Source organism: Stigmatopora argus, chromosome 18 (genome assembly GCF_051989625.1).
Source record: "Stigmatopora argus isolate UIUO_Sarg chromosome 18, RoL_Sarg_1.0, whole genome shotgun sequence".
NCBI lineage: Eukaryota > Metazoa > Chordata > Actinopteri > Syngnathiformes > Syngnathidae > Stigmatopora > Stigmatopora argus.
The window spans coordinates 3567054-3594254 of NC_135404.1; the positions used below are offsets into that span (position 1 = coordinate 3567054).

Below are 27201 nucleotides of genomic sequence, written 5' to 3' on the forward strand. Positions count from 1 at the left end.
CGGAGAAACCTCATTGGTTAAACTGTCTGTGCTGGATTATAGTTGGAACAAAAACCTGCACCCACTGCGGCCCTTTGTGGAAATGTTTGGAAACCTATTCCTCGATGTGAAACATAAATATCTGGTGTTGCATTGAAATAAAAATGCTTATTTGACGTGAAATCAATCTCTGATTTAAAAAAAACATTAATGCGAGTGATAATTTTCTTGATTTCAGTTTATTTTATTTCACTTCATTTTTGTTCATTTATTCATTCATTTTCTGAACCTCTTATCCTAACAAGGGTTACACGGGGTGCTGGAGCCTATCCCAGCCAGCTACGGCACCAGGCGTGAGACGCTGAATCGGTGGCCAGCCATTCGCAGGGCACAAGTATTTAATTTTATTTTCTAAAACATACATTTGTCAAGCCAAGTTTTCCAATAGCTATAATAATTTATTTTAGTATTTTCGGTTTTCATGTTCATGTTTTTGGTTTGTAATTTAAGCCTTTTTAATTTTTAGCTAATAATTTTCATTTCGGTGGATTCCTACTACAGTGGTACCTCGAGATACGAGCTTAATGCTTTCCGGGACTGAGCTCGTATGTCGATTTTCTCGTAACCCAAATGAACGTTTCCCATAGAAATGAACTAAAAACTAATTAATTTGTCCCAACCCTCTGAAAAAACACCCAAAAGACGATATTGGATTGGAAAAACATTTTTATTTGTTCTAATTCGCCATCTATTAACAAAGTAACAAATAACTAGTGGTTTAATATTACTAAAATGTGTTTAATATTTCTAAAATTAGACAGATTTCGCGTAAGGGAGAGAGAGTGACAGAGAGAGGGGAAGAGGGGGGGACTTTTTGCACGGCTACGCGCTCATAACATAACATAAACAAATTTAAATGAACTTGGATTACTATGCAGACACTCAAAAAAAATTTAATCTAACCTTACACTAAACTTAATTCTAATTTTGTTTTAAATTTTGATACCTATCTTCTCTTTCTTTGGCTCTATTTGTCCCGCCTCCACCCTGACTTTCAGATGCAACCTATCGAGGGTTGTTTGCTTTTGTATTCCCTTCAAAATAGTCCCAAAATGATGCACACAAATGTCCTCACAATAGGATAACGCACGACCAATTGCCAACGAGAAGTATTATATACGCCATTCGCATTGACTAACGGGAAAAAAACACTGAAAAAATGCAACGCTCCGCCCAATGCTCGCAGAGACATTGCACGAGGGAGTTGCAACCACAGAGACATTACACGAGGAAGTTGCGGGGAGAGAGACAGTGGCCATGATGTTCTTATGAGCAGCCTCTCGCGTCCGCTGTCTGCTCTTATATCAAAATTTGTCTCGTATCTAAAGATAAATATTTGCTCAAAATTTTACTCGTAACTCAAATTGCTCGTATGTCGGGGCACTCGTATGTCAAGGTACCACTGTATTTTACAATCTAATATGAAACAATACAGTACATGACTACATCCTATGATATTATTCAGTGTTGGCATTTGTTTCCTTTTAAAGCTCAGTGAAAATGTTGACTCGACCGAGCTTGCCCTTGCCTTCCAACTTACCTGTGTCAACTCCGAAAGTGACATGGCAGGCCAACCACAGAAACAGCCTGTTTTTGCTTATCTGCCTCTTCGCAGCTTTGGCTTCCGCTTCATTATCCAAGGTTTTTATTTTTCTGATCTTTTATATACAAAAAACGACACTTATTGACTGTTTGATGTGAGAAAACTGTGACACGAGTATACTCACCTAGTTCTCTTTTTACCTTACTTTGAAATTACTGTAGCTCGTGTGTGTGCATATAACCAGTAAACAGTAATGTGTATGTAATTGTAGTGAGTGAGTTTTATAAGGCACATGCTCTGTTGTATACCTTTTAACTTTTCAAGCATGTATTTTTTCTCTTGCAGGTGACTTTGATATCCCTTCTTCTCGAGAGGATGTTGACAGAGATAGCTCATGGAACCAGTGGCTCCGAGCAGAGATACCTCAACTCTTTCTTCAGGCCATGAACGTCTTCATTGTAAAGCAGCATCTGGATCATTTCTAAAGCTTGTTTGGAATGTGCCATCAGATTTTCTTATGTTTTTTCTGCTTCCAGGATCACCCAGAGTTCACAGGTCTGAGGGGTCTCTGTCAGATCCTGCAGTTCATTCCACTGCCTGATGAGGTGTTAGACTTTTTTAAGCCTGTTGCCAGCCAGATTATCCAGTTGCTCAAGGGAATGGCCTTCCTGCCTACACTCAACTCAGGTATTACCCACACTCTGCTGCGGGGCTTGCTTAATGGACACTATAATCGAGATCATTACGATGGTCCTGCAAAAAAAGCTGTCCATCTTGCTCCTTTTTAAAAGCACCACTCAGACTCAGGGTGTACCCTGTCTCTGGCCTTCAGCCACCCGAGATTCCTGTGAATACAGAAACACTTAGTTTCTGGCTCAAAAGGTTATTCATTCATTTTCTGAACCACTTATCCTCACAAGCGTCACGAGGGTTACCGGAGACTATACCAGCTAACTACGGGCAACAGGCATCGGGCACCCTGAATCGGTGGGCAGGCAATTGCAGGGCACAATAAGACTGACAACCATTCATGCTCACACTCATACGCTGGGGCAATTTACAGTGTTCAATCAGCATGTTTTTTGGGATGTGGGAGGAAACCGGAGTACCTGGAAAAACCCACACGAGCCTGGGGAGAACATGCAAACCCCACACAGTGAGAACCGACCTGGGATGAAATCCTCAACCCCAGAACTGTGAGGCCGACACGCTAACATCTAGGCCGCCGGGCTGCCTTGGCTCAAAATTTTGCTCACAACATGTTTTTTGGGATGTGGGAGGAAACCGGAATACCCGGAAAAAACCCACGCGAGCCTGGGGAGAACATGCAAACCCCACACAGTGAGAACCGACCTGGGATGAAATCCTCAACCCCAGAACTGTGAGGCCGACACGCTAACATCTAGGCCGCCGGGCTGCCTTGGCTCAAAATTTTGCTCACAGCATGTTTTTTAGGATGTGGGAGGAAACCGGAATACCCGGAAAAAACCCACGCGAGCCTGGGGAGAACATGCAAACCCCACACAGTGAGGACTGACCTGGCATGAAATCCTCAACCCCAGAACTGTGAGGCCTACACGCTAACATCTAGGCCGCCGGGCTGTCTTGGCTCAAAAGTTTTGCTCATCATTTTGTTTGTAGCCTAATTTATATATATATTTTTACACAGATGGTCAGGTTGTGTCGAAGCTACCGTCTCAGGTGGCGGTCTGTAAGGACGCTGTCATTCGCAAGGTGATAAACCAAGATGAGCTGGAAAAGCATCTCTCGCTATCATACCTGCACCCAAGTCTAAGCCCCGCCCCATCTGCCTCTCTACTCGCCCACCTGGGTGTTCGGAACCTCAGGGGCACTGACGTTACCATGGTGACCACAGCCATGGCTAAGGAGCTGATGAAAGAAAAGACTATACACACAGGTGAGTGGAGATTTGGTTTTCAACTCTTTTTCAAATCTATAAACATTTAAATGAATTATTTTGACACATTTTTTTATTCAGTTATTAAAAAAATATTTCATGTAACATGTCTACTAATCTCCTTTGATCTTACAACATGCTGTATGTACAGTTAGGTCCTGCTACTTTGTAACTTAATCATTTTGTTTCTAACTTTATTATATTAAAATTCACTGTGCTACTGTATCTACTGGAGTGGCTGTACTGATCTGAGGCCACTGTGGAATAAAGCAGGAAAAATATTACACTTATCACAGATCACTTGCTCTAATTTTCTTCCAAGTTTTTTAAACACATCACTAACTGATTTGTTCCGAATCTGCAGAATAAGGTTAATACATAAATAAAACAAGGAATAACCACCAGTTGATGGTTAGTATTGTATTTTCCAAACGATAAGTCTCTTTTTATATAGTTTGGCCAGTGGTGCGATTTATACTCCAATGCGATTTAGATGTGAAATTATTCATACAATATGATATCATTTCATTTTACACTGAACAAACATTGGTGATGGGTGGATTGTTTTTCTACAGTAACACCTAAACTATAGCAGTAAATAGTTTCCAAGACCAAGATCCAATGATACGTTAGTCTTTCGACACATGACTAAAGTAGCTTCCACACAGACAATAGTCTTATTATGATAACAACTCTCTTTGCTGTCTTACTAAAAGTCACAAATGTGAGCCTCGTCATTCTTGATAGAGCGAATGCTAGACTCAATTACACTAAAATTTAGCGAGATGGCAGCTAAAGTGTTCCCTTTCTTTGACATATCGAGCAGTTTCAACTTCCCTACGAGTTTTTGCTTTCTCAGTTGCCGTTTTGCGTAGGAACATTCACGCTTGTGAGTTATTGTGGGCGAAAGAGCGATCCGAGATCAACACTAACTGAGCACGGAGGAGCGACGCTAAAATATATTGTAGCATTGACAAAGGAGTCGCCATTTTTGTCAGGATTTTAATTATTTGGATTTTGAAAACAAAGAGGCTACAAAAAAAATGGGAAACCTTCATCCAACACTTCCACATAACTGCCCCATCCTTCTGCTTACTCACATGGTGAATTCATGAACAGTAGGAAAACAAAAAAGGGTAAAATGCATCTTATAGAGATATATGCTGAAAAATGTATCTTTAAAAAGGCCCTGTTAGATAACGGATGCCAGGTAAGGCGGTGAACTAGGTATCAAGTTTGTTTTATTATTCCTACAATATGAACATTTTATATGACATGTCTGTTCTTTGTTTTGAAATGTATCAAATGAAATTCCCCCCAAAATGAGGCTTATGCTCCATTGTAAAATGTTTTTCCCTTTCATTGAACATTTTTGTCCCGTGCGACTTATGGTGGTACTTATAATAATAAAAAAATACAGTAGACTTAAAGAGTTTTTTCCGAGCAATTTGCAACTAATTGATTAAATGCATATAAAGGAACCAATTCAATTGTAGTCACAGTATAATTGTTGCAGCCTTGAATGAAAACAATGTCTTAAAGCGTTGAAAAAAAAATGATATCCACTCATCTCTGCCCATAAAACGAAAAGAAAAAGGTTCAAGTCCATATGGAGAAAAATAAGAATCATTTAGAAGGGCAAACAGTTGGAGGATCCCTTTTTGGACGATCATGTTGTCAATTTAGCACATTGAATGATGCAATGATCCAATCAATATTTTTCTCTTCTAGATGCTGGGCTGCGTCAGTTGGCCAGACTTCTTGTGTGCAATTTCAGGGCGGTGGAAAATGGTTATGGGGACGAGAGCTTAGTTTTGCAGACTCTTAGGAGTCTTCCAATATTTCCTCTGGCTAATGGAGGTGTGGTGCCACTAGATGGAGATGCTGTTTTCTTCCCTTTGGATAAAAGCAATGTAAAGAAAAATAAAGAAGCCCAAAATGGTAAAGTATTTTATGTATGCATTTAATCTTTTCTTTAGCTTGACTTTTTAATAATCATTCACTCATTCATCTTCTTAACCGCTTATCCCCACAAAGATCATGGGGGGGTGCTGGAGCCTATCCCAGAATACTACGGGCACCAGGCGTGAGACATGCTGAATTGGTGGCAAGCCAATCCCAGGGCACAAGGAGACAAACAACCATTTGCGCACACATACCCAGATGCAATTTAGAGTGTTCAACCAGCCTACTCGCAACTGCTTGTTTTTCACTCACAGGCGCCTCTGTTTTCATGTACCAGCCCATAAATAAGGCGCTTCAGGTCAATGGGCGCAACAACTGTAGTGCTAGCATGACACATATGTTAGCATGCATGCTAGCGCATGTTATGCTAGCACAGTGGTCCCCAAACTATTCCAGAAAGGGCCGCAGTGGGTGCAGGTTTTCGTTCCAACCGGTAAGAGGAAACCTTTCCACCAATCTGGTATCCTAGAAGTGCAATCAGTGGATTGCAGTCAGGTGCCTAGAAGTGCAATCAGTGGATTGCAGTCAGGTGCTTCTTTTTTCAGCAGAAACCTCATTGGTTAAACTGTTTGTGTTGGATCGGTTGGAACAAAAACCTGCACCTACAGCGGCCCTCCAGGACCGGTTTGGAGACCTCTGTGCTATTACATGTTAATGCTAGCGGGTATTGTTTTAAAGGCAGAAGGAGCTAAATTAAATTTGATTGTGCTTTATTGACGAAATGTGTACTCACGTTAAGAGAAGTCAAAGCATTCAAACATCTACAAATCCATAAAAATGCTCATCTTCTGTTCTGACATAAAGAGTTCGGCCAAGTTGGCGAGTTCACCGTCCAACACGCCGTGTTCCATCTCACTGTCACAGTCAGAGTTGTCGCCGTTGTAGTCCGTGAATGTAATGTCGGCTTTTGCGAAAGCTCGAACTACAGTGATGGCCGACACTTTATCCCAGGCATCCACAATCCATTCACAAATTGTCCTGTAACTCGCCCAACGCTGCCTGCCAGTCTTTGTATAACTATATGTGCTATCGGACATCCATTGCTTCCAAGCCGTTTGCAACTTTGTTTTGAATGCTCTGTTTATGCCAATGTCCAGCGGTTGTAGTTCCTTTGTCAATGCCTCCAGGAATGACAGCTGACGGTATGCTCTGAGTTCATATATACTCATGGAGTCGCAGATCAGCATAAACATGTGGAAAAAGCCATCCGGTCTCCTCACGTACACCTCATTAAGCCTCTCTTTCATTTTGTCCTCGTCCATCCATCCCTTCTGGTTGACTTTGACAATGACTCCGGCTGGAAAGTTTTCCTTAAGCAATGTGTTTCTCTTAAAAATCACCATGGGTGGTAGTTTCTAACCGTTCCCGTAGCAAGCAATCACAACGGTGAAAGCTGCCTTCTCTGTGGCCCGTTGTACGTACCGCATCCGTGCTGGTTCCCTTCTTGTTAACAGTGTGGTTCATCGGAAAGTCGAAGGTGAGCAAGATCTCGTCCATAGTGATGTGGTTGGGCTGGATATGCTTGTAGGCAATCTTTTTTGCTGCAGTCGGACCAAAAGGCTGTCATCTTATCCCTGTAGTCTCCTGAAAGCTGGTATGCCACTGTAGTTCCTACCCAGGTGGATAGATGGCTCCGTTTCATGAAGCAAATGCACCAAGACGAACTTCCATGAAAATGTTCAATTTTCATTTCAAGCTTACTCAAATGGTGACTGTAGAGTCGCTTCTCCCCGCTGTTTTTTCAAGTTCGATTCGCTTGAGACCGTCTTCCAACTTGGGCCACCTTGCTTTACATCTGCGGAAACTCAGCGTTGTCTTTTTGACTTGTCTAAGCAGATTTTTCAGCTTCCTCCACTTGCAAATCATGGACAAGTTTATGTTGAGGTGCCTTGCTGCAGCTCGATTTCCTTGTTCTTCCGCGTAGCAGAAAACTTCCAGTTTGAACTGTGCCTCGTTAGCATCTCTCTTTGCAGGTGCCATGTTAGGGGTTCAAACTGATATTGTTTTGCACAAAGCATACCAGCACTATTTATAGTTTATGTATTGGTACGGGCTCTTTTCTTGTCCGACCTCCCCCCTTTCACACCTGCCTCCTGTCATCAGTCACGTCTGCCCTTTCTCAATATAAATGTAGCGTGTTGGCAAGAAATACATCCACGCAGTCAAGTGGTCCACATCATATTCACATCAAATTTTGTGCATACACAAGGCGCACCGACTGATTGTGCGCCAGTTCATAAAAATGTGAAAATCCATGCTGAAACTCGTAAGCGGAAGCTACTCTTGCCACTAGGACTCAGCAATAAAAATTCGATTATCGCAGCCATGTCTGGTCTACATTAATTTCGATATTCGAGGGATTACTGTAATGGACTGTTCACAGGTAAAAACCCAAATCTGCAATTAAATGTAGACATTCAGTTAATTCATATTACAACAATTTGGCTTAAAAAAAAACAAATGTTATTTTAGGTTATGGAACTGAACCAGATCTGAAAAAAATATGAATAAAAGCTCATGACAAAAAAGAGAGCAGGCACATCAGGTTACAGTCAAAATGTTAAATGCATAAATGTATAGATGTGTTAATAATTATTTATGAATGGGAACTTGTAGGTCAGATTGATCTTGGGTTCACATTTTTTGAAAGGTTTGTGTGGAGGGTAAATAAATTAGATCATTCCATTTCCTTTTGCTGGAGAAATTGATTGTAGGACACATTTCTACTTTTTCACAACATTTGGATCTGTGTGAAAATAGTGTCATCATACCTAACTACAGTATATACTTTCTAGGCTGAAAAGTGCATGCCTGAGTTTGACTCATACGGCCTCTTCTCCTATTTTGACTTCATGTATTTTTATGAGTCCCCAATTACATGGAGGAGTTTATTTTGCCTCTAAAACAGTGTGCTAGTAAAGCTGCAGGTTTGATCAAAATTAAATAGGTTTGCCTCGTATTACTTTGATATATCTTTTTGATGTGTCAAAAACAGAATTGAATTGAATTGAATGGTTTTATTGTCATTATACAAGGATAATCTGAATGAAGTTCAGAAATTCAGAAGGCTCAGCATTTTTACCAAATTGCAATAGTCGCTGGAAATGCTGAACTCTTCTGCTTTGGTTGTGTGTACAAGTGTGTGTGTGTGTGTGGAGGGGGGGGATTGGCGATGGTGGTGGAGGGAGGGGGGTTTGTCGCAGAGGGACCACAGTGAATCATTGTGAACTCTTAAAATATTCAGTGGAACACAGACGAAGTGATGTGTCAGCCTTGGAATGTAGGCCACTGACAGTCCTTCTCTAAGTGTGTAAGCATACAAGAACTAAAATGTATTTCATTACTGGATATCACTATTATCTAGAGCATTTGCCTTTGTATAATTCAATCTTCTTTTGCATGTCGGTTCAAGTCGTATAAAGAAAGTATCCATTGCTGTTCTCCACAATACAGTCATACCTCTACTTACGAAATTTTTGGTTCCAAAACTTTTTTCGTAAATTGAAAATTTTGTAAGTAGAGCAGTACTTTATATGTAAAATGTCTAATTTGTTCCACGGTCCTCACCAAACTACCAACTTTAAACCTTAAAAATTGATCAACGTGTCCCAATTTTGTAGGAAACTTTTGAAGACACACAAAAATGAAGGAAAATGATCATAGAATTGTTTAATAAGCAATTAAAATCAATAGACAGGCAAAATCTATTTGTGTTGAAGCGCATGTGCACAAAATGTCAGGAAGCTAACGTTAGGCAAAAGAGGCAGAGAGCACATGAACACACATCTAGTAAACATAAAATATATGTATAAATATATAAATATATATATATAGATATCAAAATGTTCACCCATTTTTTTACCGCCACTGCTTCTTATCTGTTTGGATTTAAGTTCCCCTTGGGCGCTGCTTGTTGACAGAGGTTTTGAGAAAGATTGTATCTATAGACAATTGCCTTAAACGACTTTTATTAATATTTCTAAAATGCACAAGACAAACATCGTCAAAGTGGGTGATCGCACGACTTGTGAACACTTTCAGGATGTTTTTTCCATGAATTCAGAAAGTTCGTAAAATTTCTTCCCCATTTTTTTCTCATTTGTGCTGTTGGAATGGTGGCAGCCGCCTTCTCTGAATTCCTTGTGTGTTGCCGAGCGTTGCATTAATTCCTGCTCCATATTGAGAGTTCATTTTGATGCCCCTCGACCAACTCGTCAACGTCCTCCTTACTGACCACCGGCCCCATCATTTGCCTCCGCGGCACAATTTCGCCCACCGCAGGCTGTGGTTCAGGTTGAGGCTCGACTGCGAGTTCCTCGAAGGCACTCGGTGGCCACAGCTTCCCCCAAGCAAAAGTTCAAGCCCACAACGACAAATGGCAGTGAAAAAAAACATAAGAAAATCTTGAAACATGAAGAGTTGTTGTTGAGTGTGACTCTGTCGAAGGCACTCAGCCACAGTTTCTTCCAAGCATAAGTTAGCACACAATAGCTGATAAAGAAGCATGGAGGGTTGTTGTGACACAGTCATTGAGAGCCCAGTAGAGTGTAATGAAATTGTCAAGCAAGAAGCAGCGCATCCACGAAAATGTCAAGCTAAAATAACGGACACATGAAATGTATTGACGTTTTCGTAACTTGGATCTTTTTTTGTATCTTGAGGCACTCATTTGTATCTCAAAAGGTTTCGTAACCTTAACATTTCGTACCTAGAGGCATTCGTAAGTAGAGGGATGACTGTAATGGGTTCAGAAAAGGTACTAAAACACTCACTGATTGAACAATCCCCAAATCCTCCACATAATCTAGTTGAGTGATCCCCTCATTTTTCGCGGTTAATGTCGACCAGAACCCCCCCGTGAAACGTTAAAAACCGCAAAGGTTTTGCCCTACCCCAGAAAATCTAAAATAAATAAGAATAAAAGATCGACCTCTCTCTTTCTCTCTGTCTCTCTCTCTCTCACTCTCTCTCTCTCTCTCTCTGTCTCGCTTTTTCTGGCATGATTTTTTTCTTACTGAAATTGTGCATGCATGAAAAGGATTGTGCGTTCAGTTAGGCCATGTGGCAGTCATTCAGGATTCATTGAACTGTTTTACAATTTTTCTTGACAGGAGTGTCAAAAAATAGAGATGGAGAACTATCAACATTTCTGTAAGACGATTCACCCAACTATAGTCCGGCTGCATTTCAACCAATGTTTGATCGATTAAGTACGTTAGGGATAATCAGCAAAATCGACCATTTTTTTTTTCCATCTATGATCTCAATTTTAAATTTCTAATGCAAAGAATATAACAATTATGTTTAGACATATAATCAAAAGGTTTCTGAATTCTGAGAATAGACACATTGTCAAGTTTACTTTGACATTCAGCAGCCAATGTTCATTTTACTGTTTTTTTTTCTCGAAATTAAAGTTGAACTTCAATTTTGGACCTCAAGTGCACCAAAGAAGCAAACATAAAATCCTGCCCTCTATTGTATTATATCTCAATTTTAGTTAACGTCTCTCGTATGCACTCAGCTTTCAGCTACAATTAGAATTAACCATCTCACTCAAAAATATAAAACAAATATCTGGAGTTTATGTTGCACACAAGTCTATAATAACAATACTAATCTTTTTTTCCCTTCTCTAGGACATTTGAACATTTTGTACGAGGATCTAAATGTAGTTCACCCGTCTTTGCTGAGCTGCGTGGAACCTTTGGAAAGTCAACAGGTGCGGGAGCTGCTGGGAAGACTTGGAGTTAATCAGCTTGAGCCACAAGAGCTTCTGGACCAGCACATCTACCCTTCATTACAAAATGAAAAATGGAAGGTACATTTTTTATATGCTGCCTCAATTGTGTGTTTTTTGAGTTGTGAGTAAAGCACTTGAAAAAGATATGCTTTAAAATCTAAGTGACTGTGTCTTTGAAAGACTAGACCTAGTATAACTGATGTTTATGTGGTATAATGTCGGTCAAAGGATATAGATATGCAAATCACTACTTTCATTACTGATAAAATAATGTTTAACACAAAAAATAACACCGTTCATGGTTGATGCCGTTGTGTGACATCGGCCACACCATCTGTTTACCTTACGTAAATGATGATACACTCAAAATAGGTAAAAAGTAGAAAATAGGCAAACACTCTTTTTACATGCTTTGTGATTCAGTTTAATATGTCTCTGTCTTTCTCCATTTTTTATACCACTTATTCTCGGGTTGTGGAGGTGCTGGACCTATCCCAGCCAACTCTGGGAAGTAGGCAGGGGACATCCTGAATTGGTTGCAAGTCAATCGCAGGGGACAATAAGACAAACAACCATTCACGCTCATATCTAGTCAATTTAGAGTATGCAAACAGCCTACCATGTATGTTCTTTGCCGCAACATGCAAACGAGGAAACACAGGAAGTTTGGAACCCACCGGAGAGTAACCCTTGATCTCAGAACTGTGAGGCGGACATGCTAACCACACTCACTGTGCCGCCCCCACCCCCTATTACTAATCGACAAAATTAAATACCATGTCTTTTCACTTTATTACCACTGGGATGCACTTAATCAAGGAGATTGTCTTTAAATGCATATTTTGCTATAATTCTCTGACTCATTCTCTTATTTTTCCCTTTTTATTACATTTTATTTTATCCACAGTCAAAACCAGAGGCTGTGGTTGTGAGTTACCTGGTTTTCATCAAGCAGAATTGCACCACAAGCCAGGAATATGCAGATATTGAAGTGCCAGTCCTCACTAACAAGGGTCTAATATGTCCAGGGCAGGACTGGGTACACTTCTCTGAGGCATATGACAACATGAACTTGCCAAAGATGCTACCCGGTAAGTTTTTAGACTCACCCTGGATATTGCTATTGTTTGAGCCGCAAGCCACTTGGTTCCGGTCTTTCAGAGAAATAAATTAATGTATCTTCCGAGCCGCTTATTCTCACGAGGGTTGTAGGGTTTCTGGATCCTACCGCACCCAACAGTGGACAATAGACAGGAATGAAGGAGACAATATACAAGTAGACATGGGCGATACGACAAAAATTGTCATCATGATTAAAAAAAAGAAAATAACAGTCAACGATAATTATCTTTTTCTTTCAAATTTGAAACTTAAAACTTTTGGGAATATGTAAACAAATTACTTCCCTCATTATTCAATTATGATAGTAAATATGTTACCTTACTTTAAAAAAAAGTATTAAAAGAATAAAGCCTGCAGAAATTTTGACAGGCGTCTTTATTTTTATAAATTTGTATTTAAACCAAGAGTTACAATGCAATATGAAATAAATAAAATAATCAACTGAAGACCATCACCATTGTCAAGCAGACTATTTTCAGTCTCACACAAAGAAAGAGTGTAAATTTACCTCACATATGGCCGTTTACAAAAAATAAAATTAAAAAGTTTGATGAGATTAACCCAAGTTAACAAGTTTTAGTTTTTAACAACATTTTCAGAACATTTACATAGAATGGAGAAACACCTCGATATCAAAAAAAATATTACAGACTGCTCAAATGAGAACAGTCGGTTAAAGAAATTTTCAATAAGGCTGCTCTTGGTGCACAGGTATTTACAAGGCATTAAAAAAACAGAAAGCTCCAGGGAGAATTCACTTGGATCTTTTAGTGGGTCGACTCAGTGTTGTCCTGCATCTCATAATCACTCATTTTGGCCATGTTTGTATTGTCCTTTTAGGTTCATGCTCCGTGTTAGCCATCTATTGCTAACCTTGTTAAAACACTTTTCCTTATCATTCTCTTCTTCTCCTGAATGTTGTTCTGGAACTAGCGTTCATGTCACAAAAGCGCCCCATTCTTTGTTGAGGTCGTGTGGTGTAATTGCAGTTTAAAATGACTTTTTCTCTAAAATGGTTGATTGGGCCAAACGGTCGGTCCACCTTGTTTGTGCACTAAATTCAAATTTTTGTGAGACCCTGACCGCTTGAGTGACTGGTTTTAGTGGACATTCACCCTAAAAATAGCCTCCCTGCGTATTCCAAGCGTTACGGTAAATCCATTCAAAACATCCCAGGCGAGTGGCAAGACATTTGACTTCCGTGTTCTCGTAGTGCTTTTAACTCTCAAAAACAGTGATGAATCTCGGATGGCCGCCAACACAGAGGTTCCATACAAAGACAGGCAGGCAGCGTCGCACGTGTTACGTGACGATTTGGAATGGATTGTCGATGCCGGTGCGAAAGTGAGCACTGTATTTTGAGCTTTCATCAAAGCTGGAATCACTTTTACGAAACCCCACGACGAACACGCTGACCCTGACAATGTTATTGTTGGCCAACTCTTTATGTCAGATACAGAAGATGAGAACTTTGACTGATTTGTAGATGTTTGAATACTTTGACTTATATTTTCACGAATAAATATCTCATCTCATCTCAATTTCGGGCTTATTAGGGTCGCGGGGGTGCTGGAGCCTATCCCAGCTGACTCTGGGCCAAAGGCGGGGGACACCCTGAATTGGTGGCCAGCCGATTGCAGGGCACAACGAGACGGACAACCATGCACACTCACATCCATACCTAGGGGCAATTTAGAGTGTGCAATCAGCCTACCATGCATGTTTTTAGAATGTGGGAGGAAACCGGAGTACCCGGAGGAAACCCGTGCAGGCCTGGGGAGAACATGCTAACTCCACACAGGTGGACTGACCTGGATTTCAACTCAGGATCCCAGAGCTGTGAGGCCGACGCGCTAAGCACATGTTCCACCGGGCCGCCCGCGAATATACATTAGATCAATAAAACAAAATCAAACTCAGGTTTGCTCCTGTTGCACTTTTTAAAACATACGCGAGCATGCATGCTATGTGCTATGCTGTGTGTCATGCTAGCACAACCATAGCTGCGCGTCCTTTATAACGAAGCACCCTATGTATTGACAAAAAACAGAAAATACACTCCGAATTGAGACTGCGTTTTATAGGTGTGAAAATGCGGTACTTATACACCAGGGGTGTCAAACCGATTCCGCCGAGGGCCGCAGTGGGTCCTGGTCTTTGTTCCAACCGATCCAGTCCTGACATTTTAACCAATCAGGTGGCTTCTAAAATAAGTAGCACCTGACTTTAATTAACTGATTACACTTGCAAAAGGTATTCTCTTGTTGAGTTGGAATGAAAACCTGCACCCACTGCGGCCCTTTGAGGACCGATTTGACACCCCTGTTATACACAGTACATATTACATGTATTTTTATGTTGTGATCCTTTCCAATAATATTTCTACTACTCTCCCCCTTGGCACTCATAAATCAGGGTATGATTGGGTTCTGCTGAGTCCCAATTATTTGGAAGCAGACAATGACATGGCAGGTTGGAAGAAACTGTTCAGCAGACTGGGTGTGTGTGATGGGCTCATCATCCGAAAAGAGAGACGGACTCTCACGCAGACTGAATTGGTAAGGATGACATCACAGTATGTATACCCTTCTCTTTTTCAAAATCATCTAAAAATATTGTGGTCATATAACATCAGATGTTCTTCTGTGGGCTATAGTAATCTAAGTTCATTTAAGTCAAATTTCTCTCTCTCTATTTCTCGTCCGCGCACTCCGTTATCGTCTGTACTGACTAATGCTACATTTTAGTATTAAAAATCATAACCACTTACTTTGTGAGTAGATGGTGAATTAGAACCAATAGAAATATGTTTTTCCATTGTAATGTACTGTTTTTGGTGTTTTTTCCAGAGCGTGGGAACGAATTAATGTGTTTATAGTTAATTTCTATGGGATTTGAGATAGGAGTAAATTGACTTACGAGCTCGGTCCTGGAACGCATTAAGTTCCCATCTCAAGTTATTACTGTACTATGACATGACCAACCTAATCTGTACCCTCTATGTCCCTCATACATAACTGACTGATGACTAGTCTGTGGTGTATCTTGGACCTACTTCCTAAGATATAGTGGGTGGACGTCAGTCTGATTCCATCTCCAAGTGTTTTTTTCTCTCAGCAACAATTTTAAAAATAAATGTTCATAACGGCAGTCACAGCAAACCTCTTCAGATCATTTGTGTTTCAAAAGTGAGCAGATAGAACAGGTGCCACAGGGAAAGTGTCAACAGGTTGTAATTTCAGATGCCTGTTTTAGTTTGGGCTTCAACCACCAACTCATTGTTTGTGGATTTATTCTGATAGTTTATGGAGTAAATATAGTATACATGGGATAGAGTGGATAAACAGCAAATTCCTGTTGGACCTTTAATAATTGGTTTTCTGGGGTGGGGGGTTTATATATTTTCAGAACTCTAGTCCATGGTCTGCTGAAAGCGCAACGTGGTACCAAACGACAGGGGTGGACTGTGTGCTTGACGACTATCCATGCGAGGAGTTTCATGCCCTGGCCACAGCTCAGTTGGACCCTCCGGATCTCCTGGCACAGAGAAAGGCTCTGCTAAATCTGTTGGCAAGCAACTGGAACACAGGGTAACACATGTTGTGTCACAGCTGTCAAATGAATAATTTCTCATGAGTATTAGAATCATTATATTGAATGATTTTAAAAGACAATATCACACAACCGTGTCTAAAATGACTACTATATATATACACGTGCCCCGACATACGAACAATTTGAGATACGAGTAAAATTTCGAGCAAATATTTATCTTGAGATCCGAGACAAATTTTGATACACGAGCATACAGCGGACGCGAGAGGCTGCTCATAAGAACATCATGGGCACTGTCTGTCTCCACGCAACTCCCTCGTGTAATGTCTCTGGTCACAACTGCCTCGTGTAATGTCTCTACGAGCGGAGCGTTGCATTTTTTTCAGTGTTTTTCCCCCCGTTAGTCTGTGTGAATGGCGTAGCGATCACTAATACGAGAGTATATACTACTTCTCGTTGGCAAGCGGTCGTGCGTTATCCTATTGTGAGGACATTTGTGTGCATCATTTTCGGAATATTTTGAAGGGAATACAAAAGCAAACAACCCTCGATAGGTTGCATCTGAATGTCAGGGTGGAGGCGGGGCAAATAGAGCCAACCCGGGTGAAGAAAGGTATAACAAGTTAAAACAAAATAAACATGAATATGCCAAACTACACCAGGCATTGCGAAACCCTCCCACTTGAAAATACACCATCGGAAACGATTCCACCCATAAATCTATTTAAATTGGATGCATTCAATGTGAGATGGGTGTTATTGTTTTTTCGCAGTTTTTTTGTGTTCATTAAGTAGGACAAATGAAGTAGTAAATATGTTCCCTAATAGCAGATGTCAATGCGAGTGTCTGTTCACAATTTACCAGGATGGTAAAGTTTGACCAAATAATACTATTGTATTTTTTTTAAAGCATCGGCCATGAGGATACATGCACTAACCTGCATTTACTACATACACTGGTGTACATGAATTTTTTTTTGTTGAAGCGAGAATCGGAACTTCTTTGTGCATTTGATTTTCAATGCTTCTTGCTGCTGAATAATCTGATCACACACTTTGGAGAGCAGTAAAAAACATCAACATCACTGAACCAGAATGCTTAACCTGACCTTTCAAATTAACTTTGTAGACATGCTTCTCCTAAGTATGCTTTTACATTTAAATATCACAAGGTTTTAAAGTCATTGCCTGTTCATCATTCCAGACATCGCTACTCTCAGTACCTCACTGCGCAGGTGATCGACAGAGATGCTCGACCAATCAGAACGACCAAGTCTTCCTTCTACCACTTTCTTTGTTCTCTGAAATGGATGCCATGTTTTCGCCAACAAGAAAATGAAAAGGAAGAGATTCAGTACCTCTGTCCAAACACAGTCTACTTGAACGAACCTGAAATCACCAAACTGCTTGGGACACATGTCTATTATGCGCCCATGGAACCAAGCAAGTTCAGCCAAGACTTAGGTAGGAATCTGTTTTAGATTTGTTACCATTATGAATGAGTCAAATGAACATTTCCTATAAAGTAGCCATTGGAAAATGAAGAAAAATACTCCCTCTCACCCAATTATGCTAGGAGATGAAGAGTAGTCTAATTGATTCTAGGCTGGATTGTAAAACTTTTTTTATAAAGAATGTGCTCTGCTTATGGTTAAGTCTGTCCAAAATTAGTAGAATGTCAAAATTAGGGCAGAAAGACAACCTCCCTGAGCACACTGAGTACCGGTGTGAGCAACATCATCATTGCTCGCTATGGGCACACACCAGTATCACACCTGCCATAAGCAGGTGCATGTCTACTACACATAAATGATTTAGTAATAATAAAATGTAATGATTAATATCTATGAATGGGCGGCCCAGTGTATGAGTGGTTTGCGCGTCGGCCTCACAGCTAAAAAAAAAAATGGGATTTCATTTTGTGCGCTCCATATGATTTGCTGTGCGCAGAGAAGACGAGAGTAGTGCGCAATTGCGCACGCGCACAGCTTAGAGGGAACATTGGTTCCAGGTAATGTCACTTTAAAATATTTATCCTTCGCAAACTGCAGAGATGACGTCCTTCATAGTGTGGTACCACTAAAATGGTACACAAAACCTAAGCAAAAAAAAGTAAGCCATATTGACAGGTGACATATTAACGCAATGGGGTATTTGTGCCACGGTTGGACAAATGCACCACTCGTACCTGAAGTATATGTGTCATATACTGTTACCTCTCGTTTTAAATCAATATACAGTGGTACTTCTACTTATGCAATTAATTCGTTGTTGTTTTGCAACTTTGATTTTTTGTATGTAGAGACAGATTTTATATGTAAAAGCCCTAATTCATTCCATCCGTTCTAAAGTCCCCAATATTACCCTCAAAACCCTTTAAAAATGATAAAAGTATACTAGTTTTATATTAAATATGTCCGAATCACAAAAACAAATAAAAAAAGATACAAAAATGATTTATTAAGCCATTAAAATTAACAAGACATACAAAGTAAGTTTTCATTGGGGTGAATGTGCGAGTGCCTAGGTAATAGCGGATGAGGCACAAAAAAAATTGGCAGCTGAGTAAACATGTGTACCCACGCATGTGAACAAAAAACCTAACAACTTAAAATTATGTTACATTTGGTCCAACAACGATCGCTTTTGCCAACTTTTCATAATTTTCCTAAAATGCGCAAGGCATACGTCCTCATACTGGATGATAGAAAGATTCGTGAACACTGATTACAATGCGGTTGTTCACTTGACTCGCACCATTACTTTCGTTGTGCCCAGGAAGAAAAACTGTATTAAGCAGACTAACAAAAACTCAGGACACGTTTGAATTATGTGACGAATGCAAGTCGACGGCATCGGCAGGGCTGCTCCACAATGGTTCCGATTTTAAAAAATTGCCCATAAAGGGGGCTTTTGGTTGGACAATTATGCTCATACTCCACCAGTCCAACTTTGGCGTCCACCTAGAGTGAGCTAACCTCGGGTCCGGCGTCTTGGAGAACAAGCTCCTAACTAATTGGAGGCCAGTAGAGTCTTGGGAGATGGCCAATAGGAGAGCAACTCTATTACAACAAATAATAGATTAAAAAATACCACAAAAGGATGGTTGAACTTCTGAGATCTTGTGTTTCGTAACTTGATATTTGCTTCATATCTGGAGAAAAAAATGTTCCCAATTAAGCTTTTTATAACCTTAATATTTTGGAGGGAAGTGCCTTTGTAAGTATAGGTACTACTGTGTAGTTTTTTTGGTCACATTTCTTTAGTCAATGCACGACATCATCCATCATTTTCTGCCTTTTTTTTAGGAATAAGACGAAAGGTGTCAGTGGAGGTTTTGATTTCCTATCTCAAGCAGTGGTGTGTCACACCAGCTGCTGATGAAAAAGAATCCCTTGATAATATGCTCGAAGGTGCAAATTTCACATCCACAATTCAGCACATTCACAACATCTACAACTATCTGTACAAAAACTGCCCCCAGAGCAGCCTAAAGGAGCTCTTCCAGCATAATCCGGTTGTGTTTATACCAATGGAACAACGCAGGTATGTCACTATCAAATTGAAAATATTGATCTTTGAATTCATTATTTGTCGCTAATCAGATTTGGGCTTTTTCCAAGTAATAACTGGTGTTCAGGACGCTTCTACCACTTGAGGGATGTGTGTTGGAGTGACCCCACTCACATGTTTCAGCGCTACAAACTGTTGCTACATGGCCCAGAAAGCTCTCTTCAGGAACCTAAAGTCCTGGCTCCTTTCTATAGTAAACTGGATGACATGAGAGATTTCTTTATCAGGGTACGAAGCTCTATTTTTTCAGATTTTCATGTCAAACCTATGTCTAATGTCGTACTACAATGTTCAAACACCATCCGTCGCATGATGCTGATGGAAATAGTCGACTTTTATATTTGTGATTGATATCAATTAGATGTGAAATAATTACAGTCACAAATACCCACTTTTCTAAACTCTCAAAATATTTACATGCAATCTCTTATTTTTCTGTATACATTTTGCTATAAATTAAATATTGTAAATGTGGCTTTATTTACAATTCTAAGGATTAACAAATGACAAATCTGGTGCGCCTTATGTATGGAAATAACTCATTCATTAAGGCTGCTCACCAAAGATAAAAAATGTTTTTGATTACAAAACAATGAACGATTTACAGAAGAAAAAAAATTCCACCCAGGACCAATGTTCCCTTTTTTCTTTTTTTTTCTTTTTTTAATGTGCCTGGGCATCCAATATGGCGGCGTGCTATATGCTCTCCAGTTTGGTGTCGTTCGTTATTTACTAACATCTACAGTCACCAGGATTTAATTACTCTCGGAAGGAGATGTGATATATTTACCAATTTCGTCATACGCAGCTGGTTATGATGACAATTAGGCTTTTGTCGAGTCAATGATGATGACAAAGCCTATGTCCGATTATTATTATTATTATTATTATTATATAGACAACCTCCTTGAGTACACTTTACTACTTTATATTTATCGGTCCTCACAACACTACCAAAACCTTAAAAATTCATCAAAGTGTCCCAATTTTGTAGGAAAAGTATGAAAACACAAAAATTAGAGAAACGGATCATAAAATTATTTAATAAGGCATTAAAATGTACAAACGTGCAAAATCTATCCGTGTTGAAGCGTGTATGTGCACGTGTCAGGAAGCTAACGTTGAGAGTTCGTTTTGGTGCCCCTCGACCAACGCGTCAATGAAACATGAAGAGTTGTTGTTGACTGTGAGTCCGTCGAAGGTACTCGGCCACAGCTTTTTCCAACCATAAGTTCAAGCACAAAACAGCGGTCAAAGAAACATGCAGGGTTCAAAAGTACATAAGAGAGAATCTTGAAAAATGGATATTGGTTGTTGTTAGACAGCCAATCAGAAATGTAGCGAGGTTCTAAAGTGACAATCAATGCATCCGCAACAATATTTTCAAAATAAAATAATGGATAAGGAAATGCATTTACTTTTTGGGGGATTACGTAACTTTGATCTTTTTCATATCTCGAGGCACCCATTTCAATATAAAAAGCTTTCGTAACTTGAAAATTTCATACCTCGAGGCATTCGTAAGTAGATGTATGACTCTATAAAATCTCTCAAAAGGCTGAAGGGAACTGAAACACACAAACTCAATACTTTGATCTATCGATTTACTTTACTGTTTTTCGCCAAAAGATCCTTTTTAGTATAAATCTGCAATTATCATGATTGTGATAATAATATAATGATGATTTTTTTGTATTTTTATTTATTTATTTATTAACTTATTTATTACCTATTTATTTATGTCTAAAATGTCTTTTCCTGTGTCTGTATTCTCACCCTCTTGCTACTGTGACAATGACATATTCCCGATATTTTATCAGCTGCTGGATGTGGATACCAGCCCCAACATGAACCAATATGTAGCTCTCTTGGAACTGATTGCTTCATCATCTCCCATTCCAAATGCTGATGTTCTCCAGGATGTGTCTGTGCTGTATGCCATGCTGGGTAAGATTCTTTGGGATTCATTTTATCATAGTGAAACTTCACAATGGTATAAGAATTTCTTGGATTCAAATAGCACCTTCCGTGTAACCCAAATTGCTTTACAGATAATACAATAGGGCAGATACACATAAAGGAAAAGGGGAACTAGACATCGAAAGATAGGCTAAAGATGGAAGTTTTCAGCTTTTGTAGGAGTATTTCCAGAGATGTTTCGGATTTCAGGTTGGAGATCCTAAAGAGCTTCGTGGATAGTTGACATTTAACATTCATTCATTCATTTTCTGTACTGCTTATCCTCACAAGGGCACGGAGGGTGCTGGAGCCTATCCCAGCTGATTTTGTCCGAAGGGTTGACTATATCCTAGATTGGTCGCCAATCAGTCTTAGGCCACATATAGACCCAGACAACCATTTGCACTCACAATCACACACCGATGTCTGCACCGAAGTCAGGCGAATGAACCACTACACCACCGGGTAGCCTGTTATCGTTTATTTTTGTTTCATTTAGCCGTTACCAACATTTTATTGATTTATGAATGTATTAAATAAAAAAAACAACTTTAAAGTGTTAACAAAGTTTAATTCATTAATTTGCTAAACTGCTTATCGTCACCAGGGTGGGTGGGGGTGGGGGGGGGGGGGGGGTGCTGGAGACTGTCCAAGCTAACTATGGGCACCAGGCGTGCCACACCCTCAATCGGTGGCCAGCCAATCGCAGGGCACAAAGAGACGGACAACCATTCACTCTCACAACTCATACCAGCCTTTTTGCAGGCCCGAGCCCGAAGCAAACCCGAAAATTAATATTTTATTTGTGAGGACTCAGGAGTCGGGAGTAGGGGGGGTGATTTATGATAACAGATTAAAGCCTGTCTTTTGTAGCGAAAAGGTAAACAAGACTGTATAAACATTAACATCTTTTATATGGTAATATAGATTTTTGATGATTTCAACTTTTTAAATGCCTGCTCAGCGTCGAGGTGCCAGTCTTTTTACTCTCGTATGAGCAAAGCGCCAAATTATTTATTTTATAACAAGTATTCCTTAGTTTAGTATCTACACATCGTTTATGGTATCCATTTTATAAACATATATTTATTGGGAAAAAAAGTCATTGAGAAAGATCACACATTGTTTTAGTATGCTTTTTTTTTTTAGGGAAAGAACCCCGACCTGACCCGATCTCGAAGTAATGATTGAAATTTTAAGCCCGGGTCGGGTTCGGGGTCAGGTTCGGGCTCAGGCTAAAGATCTTACCGCTAACATCAACAGGCTGAATAGGCATTTGTTCACAAAACAGTTCTTCAGATAATTATACCAAAGAAGAAAAAATAACAGGCTGTCATGGTCAGAGAGAAAAAAAAGTCGCACTTGAATATTAGTTGTGAGCCCAGGCAAACTACACAAAAAATGTGACGAATTGTAATGAAAATACGGTAATCATTTCATTTTTATGTGTGACAGCTGACAAGTGTAGAATTCAAGTGTCTACTGAACATGAGGAAATGCCTCAGCCCATTTTTGATGACAATTACTGCTCCACTTTAAAAGGTCAGTTTCAATGACGTGTTTTCCTCAGACACTCTCACAATCTATTGATATGTAATTATCATCTTTAAATAACAGAGGAAAATGTCCTGTAACAAGACATGATCAATTCTAGCACAATATAAAATGTTATTCCCTCTTCAGTAGCTGTGGTTTTCAATTGAAAACAGCAAAAATTGAATCATAACATATTTTCACACTGTGCTATTATTTCTTGTATTTAGGTATGGTATTAGACAAGAAGGTCTTCCCCACAAAGGAAAACAGCTGGGTGAGCCTGGCACGTAAACCCATGATAGCTGACAGTAAAGAGCTGGAGAAGATCTTTAAAACATGCAAAAAAATCTGCCTCCTCAATTTGCCACCAGCAGAAAAGAAGACTGCACCAAGGAAAAATACTAGCTTCTCTGGTAAGCTAACTGTGTTATCATGTGTTTGTTAGCTCCAAAAACTTTGAAGAAAAATGTCTGAAATAGTTACATCAAATTAGCTCAGTGGTTCTTAACCTTGTTGGAGCTACCGAACCCCATCAGTTTGATATGTGTATTCAGCGAACACTACCTTAGTGTAAAACAAAAAAAACGATTTTTCTCACATTCAAGATATAGAAATTCCTGGCAGCACTGATTGGCCAAGCAAGGTCATCTGCAGCCAGTGATGGTCAAGTGGGGCATGTTATCATGTATAGACATGATGAGAGTACAGACGCTCCCCTACTTACGAACGAGTTAGGTTCCGAGCGATTGTTCAGTAGTTGAAGTTGAATTTGTTCGTAAGTTGATTCAGTGCTATATTTTGTATTATAATTTATGTTTAAGGCCTATATAAGTACCGTATTTTCACGACTATTCGGCGCATCGTATTTTTAGCCGCAGTGTCAGTAACAAGTGCTATTTCTGTATTTTAAACACACAAAGCACGCACCGTTTTTTAGACGCATATATATTATATATGGATGAACATCGAAACGCAATAGCGCTGGCTACCGGAAGCAGCCTATTTCCGGGTTCCGGTGCGCAGTGACTGCTTTAAAATGTAATTTAAAAAAAGATAGAAGGGCTGTAAAACGAAAAACAAGAATATACAGAGCTACTGTCACTGGCTTCCGCGTGACGGCACCATCTTGGGAAAAAAGGGGGGGGGGGGAAACCTATGCGCAGACATGTTCGTATGTACCGTTGTTCGTAACTCGAATGTTCGTAAGTAGGGGAGCGTCTGTATGTGTCTTGAGGCTCAGAGGTCCCCACCTTGTGGACTTCCTGTGTGTACCATTATAGTACATTGGTTCCCATTGGTCCATCCGTGGCACAAATACCCAAAACCAGACAATAACTTCAGGATAAGAGAAGCTAGGTTATATTGTGTTAATTCCCCACTCAATATTTTGAACTGCTTTTGAGGTGAAGTTCTAATTTTGCTAGGTTTTGATTGACTATTCATTCATGCACATGCACATGAACATGCAAACTCCACACAGGTGGACCGACCTGGATTTGAACCCAGGACCCCTGGGCGGGCGTGCTAACCACTCAATCCCCTGATTGATTATTGTCAACTAAAATAACTGTTACCCTGCATACATTATGCAGAACTCTCCTTAAAAAGCAAAACTAAAACAAAAAACTGTCGAGAAAAAAACCCGACAGCTGAATGGTTAGCGCGTCGGCCTTACAGATCTGGGGCATTGGTTCAAAGCCAGGTCAATCCTCCAGTGTGGAGTTTGCTTGTTCTCACTGAGCTTTTGTGGGTTTTACTCTGGTTTCCTCCCACATTCCAAAAACATGCATGGTAGGCTGGTTGGTTGAAAATTTTAGATTGCCCCTAGCTATGAGTGTGAGAGCGAATGGTTGTCCATCTCCTTGTGCCCTGCGATTGGCTGGCCACCGATTCAGGGTGTCCCCCGCCTCTGGTCCGAAGTCTGCTGGGATAGGCTCTAGCACCCCCTGCGACTCTAGTAAGGATAAAGCAGTTCAGAAAATGAATGAATCACTATTTGTTTTCTAATGAACTATATTTACTGCACCATCACATGTCACAAAAGAATCATTAAAAATTAAAGGATCCACATTTTCATAGAATGTGGTTGTCTACAACTACACATATCTAGTTATATCTGTAGTATTACTAAATAATAAATTTGACCTTAATTTTCTGCCTCTCAGGGAGAAAAGTGCCAGGAGGACCATCCGTTCCTACCTTCGATGAGAATGACAGAATGAAATTCATGAACATCTGCGGTATCCGTCTGCTATCGCAGTGTGTCAAGACGGAACCCCTCACTGAAAACTGGAGGCCCTGTGCGGCCATGCAAGCCCTGGTGCGATCACTGATACCCCACGTCCAGAAATTCCTATACCACCATGAGGAGCTAGCAAGTGTTTATGCAGAACTGATTGAGGACAACATCACAGAAAAGATCAAGCATCTTATTTTTGCACAGGTCAGTCAGCATCCTTGAAGCTTACAAAAATTTTGAGAATGAAGGAAACACGGGAGAAATACTCAAAACAAGTGAATTGGGTTATTGTAAAGAGTGACGCGAGCATCCCCTCGTTCAGGGTTGGCGAACAAGTGAGACACAAAAAGCAAAAAATTTATATGTGAGAGTCAAAGAACCACACCTTACGTCAGAAGCAAAAAAATGCAATCTGCCAAATTAGTTTTTAAATATAATTTATTATTTGGTTTTAATGGGCCCTGATGAATTTGATTGTTTTTTAGGAAGAATAAAAGAAAAGAAACATGAAACGAACCACAGTATGTATAAAATATGATAAAGAGCAAAGAGCCGCATTCATATTTGCTGGGAGCCACATGCGGCTCCTGAGCCACGCATTCGCCACCCTTGCTTCAGTTTTTTACAAAGAAGATGCATTAGTGTTCATCACTTTTTAAATATATTTTTGAGTAAAAATAAATACATTTTAAAAAGCCAACATTTAAAAAAAAAAGTACAATTGCAAGTAATTGTGGGATTTCATTATATTCTGTCCAAATTAATATTTAAAAAAAATCTGTACGAATATTCATTCATGCAACAACATCATTTTGTAATAAAGGATAATACTGTCAGCCTAGGAAAACTTCAGACAAATTTTATACTATTAAATTTGTTGTTTGTACTGAACTGTAAATGTATTTTAAACGTGAAATCATTGCAATTGAAGTAAAAAAAATTGAGTGACAGGTTGTTGTGCCAGAATAGTAAATGCCATCGCACATCACAAGTGACTGAATCATTAATTACCCTATTTTTTCAACTGTAAGTTGCGTTTGCACCACCGATTGTGTGGTGGTTTTTCCACCTAAGTTTGCTGCGAGCTGTATGGGTTCGATTCCCATTTGGTGGCGGTGTGAATGTGAATTGAGCGGTTGTACATTTCGTCGTGCTTGCCGATTGTCTGGCAACTAACTCAGGGTTTCTCCCGCCTGCTGCCCGTGGTTTGCTGGGATAGGCTCCAGCACCCCCCGCAACCCTTCTGAAGATAATTACGGCACAGAAGATGAATGAATGGAAGAATATAAGTCACACCAAAGTTTAAGTTGCACCAGCCAAAATGCAAAAAAAAAATGCAATTACAATGTTTTTGTTTCAGGCAAAAAACTTAATTGTTAAATATGTTTATAAAGCTAGGATTTATTGCTGTTCTATACTATTTCTTTTCTTTAATTTTCACAAGGAAACAATCTTATGCAGAGGTATATTTAGAATTTTATGGAAAAAAATATTTTTCAATTGGGGGGCATTACAGAAAATATCGGGCTAAATAGTAAGTGCTAACGTACCACTTCTTCAGATAACTATAACAAAACAAAAAAATAACAGGCTGTCGTGGTCAGAGAGAGAGAAAAAAAAAGAGCACTTAGTCGCAGGCCCAGGCAAACTATGAAAAAAAGTGCTAAAACGGGGTATGTGATCAAATGCTACTTTTTTTTCTAAATTTATTGGAATTGGGATTTGTAGACTTCCTAAACATTATTTACAGTAGGTAACAAGTTCCTATGCGGCTATTTACAGGTGGGTAAACTGTATATCCATTACCTGTTGGAAATGGATGACTATGATACTGTGATGGAGACGAGAGATGTAATCTGCCTGCTGACAGATAAGGAGTTATACATCCAAAAAGATCACCTCTCATCCAAGCTGGACATTTGCAGGTTTGTGGTGAAATATATAGTCCTGCTGCAGCAAATGTGATTATTAGTGATTGATGTGACAAGACGCATAGTCGGCTTATGAAA

General features: G+C 39.7%; 1 protein-coding gene across 3 annotated transcripts in view; it reads left to right on the forward strand.

Annotated features, from left to right (window-relative positions):
* Positions 1–27201, forward strand: part of LOC144092518 (uncharacterized) — a 74693-nt gene that overhangs the window by 34804 nt on the left and 12688 nt on the right. For all 3 annotated transcript variants that reach the window (XM_077625369.1, XM_077625370.1, XM_077625371.1), the window contains exons 26-42: positions 1530–1680; positions 1928–2040; positions 2119–2269; positions 3252–3500; positions 5232–5441; positions 11105–11286; positions 12116–12299; positions 14746–14888; positions 15739–15920; positions 17090–17349; positions 19194–19431; positions 19509–19686; positions 21279–21405; positions 22873–22959; positions 23181–23366; positions 25119–25396; positions 26975–27117. In XM_077625369.1, the coding sequence (XP_077481495.1) occupies positions 1530–1680; positions 1928–2040; positions 2119–2269; positions 3252–3500; positions 5232–5441; positions 11105–11286; positions 12116–12299; positions 14746–14888; positions 15739–15920; positions 17090–17349; positions 19194–19431; positions 19509–19686; positions 21279–21405; positions 22873–22959; positions 23181–23366; positions 25119–25396; positions 26975–27117 (3062 nt within the window). The remainder of the gene's footprint in view (positions 1–1529; positions 1681–1927; positions 2041–2118; positions 2270–3251; positions 3501–5231; positions 5442–11104; positions 11287–12115; positions 12300–14745; positions 14889–15738; positions 15921–17089; positions 17350–19193; positions 19432–19508; positions 19687–21278; positions 21406–22872; positions 22960–23180; positions 23367–25118; positions 25397–26974; positions 27118–27201) is intronic.